At 36.5% G+C, this 10,085-nt stretch overlaps 1 protein-coding gene across 11 annotated transcripts in view; it reads left to right on the top strand.

Moving 5' to 3' along the window:
• The window catches only part of UGGT2 (UDP-glucose glycoprotein glucosyltransferase 2), a 247,137-nt gene that overhangs the window by 166,889 nt on the left and 70,163 nt on the right, over positions 1–10,085 (top strand). For 8 of the 11 annotated variants that reach the window (XR_006693655.3, XR_012426464.1, XR_012426462.1 and 5 more), the window contains 2 exons: positions 3,226–3,273; positions 7,114–7,198. Coding sequence is in view for 5 of the 11 variants with exons in the window: in XM_045377272.2 (XP_045233207.2) it covers positions 3,226–3,273; positions 7,114–7,198 (133 nt within the window). In the remaining 6 variants the exon portion in view is untranslated. The remainder of the gene's footprint in view (positions 1–3,225; positions 3,274–7,113; positions 7,199–10,085) is intronic. The other 3 variants (XR_012426465.1, XR_012426463.1, XM_045377273.2) reach the window with 1 other exon arrangement.

The following is a 10,085-nucleotide window of genomic DNA, read 5'->3' as shown; positions in this document are numbered from 1 at the left end:
AATATATTTAACATTGTTAGTTATTAAGAAAATCTACATTAAAACCACAAGATATGCCATTAAAATGACTAACTTTATAAAAAGAATGATGATATCAAGTGTTGGTGAGGCTTTGGAGTAACAGGAGCTGTTTTTCACTTCCATTGTGTATGTAGAATGGTACAACCACTTTTGAACAATTTGACAGTTCCTAGAAACTTTAAATTTACACTTAGGCTAGGCATGGTAGTTCACACTTGTAATCCTAGCACTTTGGGAGGCCAAGGTGGGAAGACTGCTCGAGCCCAGGAGTTTGAGACCAATCTGGGCAACATAGCAAAACCTACCTCTACATAAAATAAAAAAAGTAGTCAGGCACAGTAGCACACGCTTGTAGTCCTAGTTACTTGGAAGGCTGAGATGGGAGGATCAGTTGAGCCCACGAGGCGACAACTGCAGTGAGCCATGATCATGCCACTGCACTCCAGACTGGGCAACAGAGTGAGACCCTGTCTCAAGAAGAAGGAGTAGGAGAAGGAAGGGGATGGAGAGAAAGGGGAGAGGAGGGGAGAAGAAGAATTTGCTTTCTGTGGTTTCTCTCGCCCATGGTTAACCATAGTCCGAAAATATTAAGTGGCAAATTCCAGAATAAACAAATCCTACATTTTAAATTATGCACTGCTGAGTAGTGTGATGAACTCTCACACCATACTGCTCTGTTCCACCTGGAAAATCATTCCTTTGTCAGGTGTCTGCCCATGAGTCACTTAGTAGCATTCTCAGTTATGAGATCAACTGTCATGGGATCACAGTGCTTGTATTCAGGTAACCCTTGTTTTACTTAATGACCACAAAGGGCAAGAGTATTTTGGCTAATTTATAAATTAAACGTTATAGACATATGTGTATAGGAAAAACATACATTTAGGGTTTGCTACTATCCATGGTTTCATACATCCCCTGGGTGTCTTCGAATCTATCCCCTGTGAATAAATGGGGGTTACTGTACTACTGCATGTCGCCTTTTATAAGTTATAAAACACTAGATAATACAAACTATAGTGACAGAAATCACTTGGTGAGGTGGAATAAGCAGGCAAAAATAAGGGGGAGTATTGGAGACAGCAGTTGAACAATGCTGTTTGGAGAACCCCCAGCCAAATTGAGTTCCAGTACTGGAGTGGCTGGTGACCTTGCCCTAATGAGGAATGAAAGGCAGCTGGATGTGAATGTTTACTGTGTGCCTTTCATGGGACACTTCGCTTACCTGGTGGATGGTCTAATTCATAGTTGTCTGACCCCAGACCCAGGCTCCCTCACACAGGAAACTTGTTTGTACTGACAGATGCCTGTGTGGCTCTTGTCTGACCCATGTCCAGTTTATGCTTGCCTGACCATCATGGTGACACTCAGAACCCAACCTTGTGTTTTTCCCAGCATCTCCAAGAAAACCCGGTCCGGGATAGTCCCTGGCTCTTCCGATGGGTGGTGCAAACTTAATACACCACCACAATAAGAAATAAGTTCAAAGATTTATTACTTACAAATCTTGGGCAAGAATGGCTCCATTTCTAGGTCACATGAGGCAAGAATGAAGAGGAGTCAGGCAGAGAGAAAGAGCATGCACACAACTAACAGTATATATAAGGAGATAGAGCATGGGTCACTTTTGGTCTGTTTGAAGGGAAGGCAGGACAACAGAAGCCCAGTTTGCGAGGCAGGAAGGGTGCCTCTAAGTTCTTATCTTTGGCTACCAGCTAGACCCATTTGGGTATGATATTCTAATGCCTAGGCAGCAACCCATGCTACCTTGCTGTGTCATTCCCATTACAGATACACAGTTCCTACCCTCCCAAAACTCATTCCAGTAGAAAAGATAGTCAAGAAAATGAGTGACTATTATATGTTCTAAGTTTTATGAAAGACTGCTATGATAGTATAGAAAATGAGCAAAATAGACTGTAACATTTATATTGACCCTTATAAAAGCCATGGTTTCAAGATATAATTTTAAGAAGCATTCATGCTTTGTTTCAGCTTTTTAAATTTTGTGCAAACTACATTGCCAGGAACTCAGTATTTCTATATCTGCCACTACTGTTTCACCATTATGTTTTGCAAAGGGAGAAACCCTTTATTTGAATTGTAAGTCAAATCCCTTCTGTACCACCAACTATCTGTATGATCTTGTATAAGTTTCTTTGCTATTTGTAGTCTTTATTTCCTCGTTACAAAAGGGAATAATCCTACCTCCCTTGTGGGGTTTTGCTAAGGACTAAATGAGAAAATCATCATAGAATATTGAGTAAATGTCCATTTCCTCTCCACTTATTCCTTCTTTACAAATGCAGTTATACAATAGCACATGTATTATGTAAAACTAAAACTATACATGATTTAGTTTCTATTTTATCTTCTTTACTATTATTGTCTATCATACACAGTTCATAAAGATGTTTTAGAGAGAAAATAGTTCTTGATGTTATATTTGAAGTACCACTAACATATTAGTGAAAATTGTTTTTTCTCATTCACAGACAACTTTTGGCAGTAGAAATAACTAACAAATTTGTTTGTATTATAAACAATAAAACCATATACTTAGTCATAATTTAATTCTACATATGATTAATGTTACTAGCTATCCAAAATAGAAAAAAAATACATGTTACTGTATAATAAAAAGTCTAACAAGGTCAATATAAAATATGACAAAAACTGATGTTGTTTATCCTAAGGTTTATGTTTTAATTCTAATTGGTATTAACTTTATAATTAGGAAAAATATTCCTGAAACCTGCTAAAAATCTAAGCTAAAATAATATTAATATGAGTTTCTAAGTTCAGATTTTAAAGCTATGACTAAATTATTTGATATTTTTAAATTTGGCTTTCCACTTCTGAGGCATAATGCCCACAGTGTGTTCTTTCTGTGTCTGTCAATCTTTTTATAGTCTTTAACTGCAGATTATTTGTGTATACTCAGTATTGGCTGTTACTTACCTTGAATACAAAAAGTCTCAAAATTATTCTCCTTTATTTCTTTGTAGTTCTACCAAAATTAGACAAATGCTGCTCAGATTTTTCTAATTGTAGACAATACTTTATGCACCTTCAATGCCAAATTACTGTGCTAGACTTCTCACTTGAAATCTTTAGAAAGATCTTTTCTGCCAAAGTAATACTTGTAATTAATTTTAGTTTGGTACCTTTGAGACTGAACTGTTTCTCCTATGTTTTTTACAGGAGGAAGGAGAGAGATGTTAAACAAGGTTTTCCGTTCTTTCTCCGCAGGTACTTGAGTTGGTCCGCCGTAACTTTGCTGGTTCTGTAGTAGTTAAAACTCACTCTCTGTGTACTCTTAAAAGTTCTCTATTGCTGTACTTCACTCTCTAGTTTCCTGGTTCTGTTGGTGTGGTCTCCTCGTACCTCCTGGTTGCCATATTGGCAGGACACATGACTACCCAGTCGTAACAACAAACCAAATCGCTCTCCTTCTTGGCTGCATCTGATCTGTAGAAATACTTACACATCAGTTGCCCAACAAACTCTAGTTCAGACCAGTTGCAGAGGCAATAAGCACTCTCCCGACTTTTCAATTAAAGCAATTAATCAGTCCTCAAATATCCAATCCTGCTCCATGGTACACTTTTAACTTTCCCACACACGAGTCCTCTCTGCATCCCAGCTTCAGAATATGTATTGCAAAGTGTTTTCTCCTTAAAGTGTCTACCTTACTGAGTTTAGAATGAGAAGGCAATACTCCTCCCCTTCCATCCTCACAGGGTATAGTGGTGGAGACTCACAATCTGGCAACAGCTCTCTGTAAGGAAACTCTTCTGCCTTCATCTCACACAATCCCTTTTCTGAACATTTTTATATGCTTAATCTCTCTGAGGAGCAAACTGCATATTGTGAGGGTATTGAGAATGGATGACTATGCATACTCACTTCGGTGTCTGGTAGCTATCTCATTGGTATTTCAGTGGAAGCATTCTAGCATCCTTTTACCCTTACCCCCAATATTCTATTTAGTTCTTTGCTATCATATTACCATTAGTTAAATGTAAATTTTAATGAATTCACTATTGATCACAGTTTATATATGTCTATTAATTTTCACATTCATTTTATGTTTAGATGGTGTCTTAAGCCATTTTTTGCTGCTGTAATAGAATACCTGTGACTGGGCAATTTATAATGAACAGAAATTTATTGGTTCATAGTTCTGGAAGGTTGGAAAGATTGAGGGACAGCATCTGGCAGAAGCCTTCTTGCTGCATTGCCCTATGGCAGAAGGCAGAAGTACAAGAGAGAGCAAGAGAGGGCCAAACTTGGCCTTTTGTGATAGCACCACTTCCACCCAATGAAGGTGGAGCCTCATCACCTATAATTGCCTGTTAAGGATCCCACCTCTTAATACTGTCACAGTGGCAATACAGTTTCAACATGAGTTTTGGAGGGGAGGGACATTCAAATCGTAGCAGATGGCTGACTTCACATATTATCACAGAAGTATTTAACGCAAGCAATTGGATGCTTTTACATTGTGTTAGAAAGGATTGGTGGAGCAAGCTCTCCAGGAGGGCTGGATCCTAGGAATGCTTGAGAACAAAGCCAAGGAACTGACCAACCAGAAAGAGCTGCTACTTTCCCATCATCAGAAGTGAGAGAAAGTTAGAAGCTGCTGCCAGCAACACATCAACTGGCCTTTGGTACCCAGAAAACTAAGCAATTACACACTGGAACACTGATGTAGAAAACCTCAATGTCTCCATGACTATGCTTGACAAAAGAAGCTAGGCAAGCGTCAGCACATTGCCCCACTCACTTCTAAGTTCCAAATAATATGCAAATGTATCTATCTGTTTAGCAGAATCTAATTATCAACCAAAACCTTAGCTGCAAAAGAATTGAGTAACAACAACAAACAAAAATGGGTGTAGCTTTCTAACTCCTGCAGTGTAGAAGATGAGATGTTGCCTGCCATATCATAATATACAACACCTTTCCACAAATAAGTTTTTTCAGAGACATTAGTGGTGTACCCTCAAATGTTTAAAACTTTGAGGTGGTCCTCAAAGGTTTAAAAATTTCTTTTGCAGTTCCATATGAATTATAACTTTCCTAAGTATTGAATAACAGCATTATAATTTTATTCAGAATGCTTGAAACAAGGCTTCATCATTGTTTATTACCAGTTAGTGTTTTGGATGAAAAATATGAGGCCAATCTGATTTACATTTCTTCTCTGAAAATATAAATGATTTTTTAGAATTTCAGGAGGCATATGTATGAGTGCTCTTTTTTATTAATCATGCTTTCTGACACATAGTGAATTCTTTCATTTTGAAGTAAATGGATTTTACTGAGATTCAGTATTCTCTTGAATCTCATTGAGAATATGAATTATTTGAATGCTTCCCTTTTTTCTGCATTAATGCCTTATCAATGAAGTCCATTTCCTCTGACTGCTTAGCTTGTTGCCTTCATTTACGCTGCTCATTTTCCTCATGTATCCAGAGGTTTCAGGTGCTTGGCATTGTAGGTAAAGGTCTGATAGTACAGTGGTGAAGGGCTAGACTATCTAGACTAATTTGGATCTAGGATAATAATTGTACTTTCCTCAAAGGATGGTTGTGTGGATTAAGCGAGTGAGCATCTATGAAGTGCTTAAAACAGTGCCTGAAATAAAATGAGAGCTCATCACCATTACTACCTCTGCTACCTGATGGAAATGGAAAAAGATCTGCTTTAGAATTTGTCTAGGTCTAGCTGTAGTGCTATGCTAGCTGGCTTTATACTCTGGGTCTCAGTGGACAGGGGATTAAATGTCTAAAGTTGCCACTGCCCTTGAGCAGTGTTTGTGACTATAAGCAGCTGAAAGTTTTTAAGAAATTTGACAATATTTCTACAATACAAATGAGATCCTTTTTTTTTTTTTCTTTTGCAGCAGGGTCTCTCTTGCCCAGACGGAAGTGCAATAGCACAATCACGGCTCACAGTTCAATGGAGCCTCAATCTGCCAATCTCAAGCAATCGTCCTACTTTAGCCTCCTAACTAGCTGGCCACCACAGGCACTGGCCACCACACTCAGTGGCCACCACACAGCTAATTTTAAAAAAAAATTTGCAGAAACGAGGTCTCACTGTGTTGCCCAGGCTGGTCTCAAACTCCTGGACTCAAGCGATTCTCCCACCCCAGCCTCCCAAAGTGCTGGGATTACAGGCGTAAGCCATCACACCTAGCTTCTTCCTGTTTTCTAGTAGTGATTGTTGGACAGAGTTCTGCCTGCTACTTTGGTTTAACCACCTGAACTCAGGAATTGGGAGTAAGAGAAAGTCAAAGACATGTCAGTCATGATAGTGCTAGACTCCCCAGGTGTTCATTTTGGAAAAATATTAAAAGTATATATTATATATAACAACTCAAAAGTAGCTACTGATTTGACATCTGATTACTTCCCCTTCAACAAAATTCAACTTTACTGTAAATATGATAGAATTTTTTAGTCCATAGTGAGAATGGTTTGAAAAAATAATTTTGGAGCACAATTGCCGTATTTGTTTAAGCAATTTTGAAAAAGGGAGAAAAAACTGCATTATATGTAATACAAAATGGAAACATTCAAGTGATGCAGATGGACATCACAGACACATTTTCAGTCTCATTGGTTTCACAATGCTTTTCAAATTTTGGCATTTGAAAATGACTGGTGGATATTAAAAAGTTAGTGTAGAACTCCGTTGATATATAAACAACTTTGAAGTGTAAAAAATTGTAACTATCATTGCAATATATCAGGGATATGAAAGATTTTAGTTTTGTGATAGTCTTGGTATATAACAGCAAAGATAAGCCGTAATTTGAACGTTCAGAGTGATTGGGTAGTGTTGAATTTAATGAGTTACTTTTGTACAATTTTAATGTATACTAAGTTAAAATTTATTGGATAATTTTGAAAACTACAGCATATTATAGTATATCTTAATTGACTGTAGAAACAGAAGAACATGATATATGCACTAGTGATTTTGGACTTATGTTTATTGCAAAATGAGTTTATTCTGTTATTTCTGCCATCATAATTGTATGTCTGTTCTTTAATTATGGACACATTTTTCTACTTTCAGGCATGAAGGAACTGACTCTCAAGCAGACCTAGAAGATATCATTGTTGTATTAAACAGCTTCAAAAGCAAGATACTGGAAGTAAAAGTATGTGGGGCAGAGGTTTTTATAGGCTTTGTTCTTAATATTAAGAATTATCTTCTTTGTTTTTTAATTAATTGATTTATTTTACAACTAACTTTACAATTTTACAACCTAAAATGTTATATTTGAACTCCAGCAGTAAAAAAAAGAAGAGGATTTAGTTCACAAAGGAAAACAGAACTTGAAGATAGAAAAGAAGGATTTTTTTTTACATTATGATAACTGTGAATATATCTACTAAATCTATCTGTAGCCAAATAATGTTACAAATTGGACTCTAGAGATGAGATCAGGAACATGCACTGAAAAATTAGTTCTAAAAAGAGAAGGTGATGTTTTTTAAAGAGGGAGAGAAAGGGAGTTTTTAATGATAGCAGATTTTTTTTGGACCAACCCTCCTGCTTAAAACTAGTGAAAATATTAGATACAAGTTTTTAAAAATCTTAAAAACAATGAGGAACTGATAATCAGATAATAAGGATAATAAGGAAACACAAAACCAAAATTAAAGGGAAAATAAGAGTCTAGTGAAATAAGCAAGCACAGAAACTTCTCTTGACCCAAGGAAGCTACTGTTGTCCTGGGAACATTTTTCTGTCCTGTCACACTTTAAACTACCATTTTTATTTATTTTGATGGGTTAGGGAACAAAAATTAAAACCTAGAAACTCAAATAAAATAATCTATTAGAAGACCCTCTCTACAATAAACTAGCTCTATTTTCAGGCTAAGGATGAAACATAAAAAATTATTCCTCAGATTCTTTTCACCCAAATTTGTGTCAGCTAAGTAGGCCAGGGAATCCTGAACCTTGAATTGGTACTAAAATCTTTCCAGATTGATAGGATATAGAGATATCTAGAAGAGACATCCATAAATCTCTGGAATAAGATTACAATAGCCTAAGCTGCAAATCAAATTTTTCTGGTATAAAGGCCAACTCATAGTCAAAGTTAACCAACCAACAAAACCAGCAGAAACAGAAAACCGATACACAAAGACTCAAGATATTAGAATTATTAGAATAACCTCTGAAACAGCTGTACTTTTTTTAAAGAAATTAAAGATGAGTTTGAAAATAATTGCAGGGAACATGAAACTATAAAACATGTATATCAGATTTTTTTAAAGTAGAACTTTGGACCTGAGTAATACAATACCAAAATTAATAATTCAGTAGATAGCTTTAACATGCCTTAAGAGAAAATTAGCAAGTTGGGAGATAGGCCAGAAAAAGTATACCGAATGCAACAGAGACAGGAAAAAAAGAAAATATAGCAGAGAGCATTCACACACACACACACGCACACACGCGCTAGTGTGAAAGTCTAAGATTACCAGTAGTGGATTTAAAACTGGCTCTGCCACTCACTAGCTATATGACCTTGGACGGATTACTTAATCTCTTTCTGTCTCATTTCCTCATCTGTAAAATAGGGTTGACAATAGAATATACCTTACAGAACTGTTATGAAGATAAGATAAAGCACTTTATGAGTATTTGTTGGATAAATAAAATTAACCTAAATGGAATTTCAAAGATAATTAAAGAATGGAGTACAAGTAACATTTGAAGCAATAATGACTAAGAATTTTTATGAATTGATGAAAGATACCAATTACAAATATTCTACAACCTACCCATACCTAGGTCTTTTAGTAGTTTGTTTTTGTTTTTGTTTTGAGACAGAGTCTCGCTCTGTTGCTCACCCTGGAGTGCAGTGGCCCAATATTGGCTTACTGCAGCCTCCATCTCCAAGATCAAGTGATCCTCCTGCCTCAGCCTCCTGAGTAACTGGGACCACAGGCATGTGCTACCACACCTGGCTAATTTTTGTGTTTGCGTGTATTTTTTGTATTTTTAGTAGAGGTGGAGTTTCACTATGTTGGCCAGGCTGGTCTTAAACTCTTGACCTCGAGTGATCCACCCACCTCGGCCTCCCAGAGTGCTGGGATTACAGGCATGAGCTACCACGCCCAACCACCTTCAGTTTGTTTTCTAATAACACAGTTTTATCACCTAACCATCTGTTTCTCAGAATTACAGTAAAAAGATAGAAAAACAGGAGAAAAGATAAGCAACATAGAGGATCAGCCCATGAAATCCAATAGCCTACTAAGAGGAATTCCAGAAACAACAGAGAAGATGGAGGAGGGAAAGTGTCCTAAAGCTGAGAGAGAAAAATGTTCATGTCAAAAGAGTCCACAAATTATGAAGTAGGATGAATGAAAATGGCCCATATAAGATTATAATAGCTACTAAGAAGGAAAAGTGCGTAACTGCAACAGAATGACACTTAACACTAGTATCAAAATTTCATTTTCAAAATACTTAGCTGTTAAAAGACAGCAAAAGCTTTCAGTGTTTTGAGGAAAATTATTTCGAACCCAAGATTGTGTATCTAGCCAAATTCTTAATCAAATGTGAAGGTAAAAAGTTAGTTTCTGAAGTATGAAGATTTAGAAAAATTATTTTTCATACCCCTTCTTGGAGACATTTGGCAGTACAATGAAGATGAAAATCAAGATCAAGAAAGAAGATCAGTAGTTCAAGAAATGGTGAAACTAATCTGTAAACCAATGTAAAGAAAATCTAGAAAGAAACAGTTAATTGTTGAACTTTAAGAAAAATGTCTTCAGGTAGACAAGAATTCCAGACAATTAGATAACATGACTAATAAACTGGAAAAGATTATGTCTGTGATAAAGAAGACATATTTGTATATCTCCCCACATGAAAAAATAAGGACCATGAAATTCCAGGAAAAAATAGTTCTCTGCTGGTGGAATGTAAGAAAGGAAAATTAATCTGAACCAGCAAGAGTCTCCTGGGAGTGGCACGGTGACCATAGGAGGAAACTATAACTATGCTGTACTATACTAAAACTAT

Source organism: Macaca fascicularis, chromosome 17 (genome assembly GCF_037993035.2).
Source record: "Macaca fascicularis isolate 582-1 chromosome 17, T2T-MFA8v1.1".
Taxonomy (NCBI): domain Eukaryota; kingdom Metazoa; phylum Chordata; class Mammalia; order Primates; family Cercopithecidae; genus Macaca; species Macaca fascicularis.
This window is presented reverse-complemented; position numbering and strand designations above follow the sequence as displayed.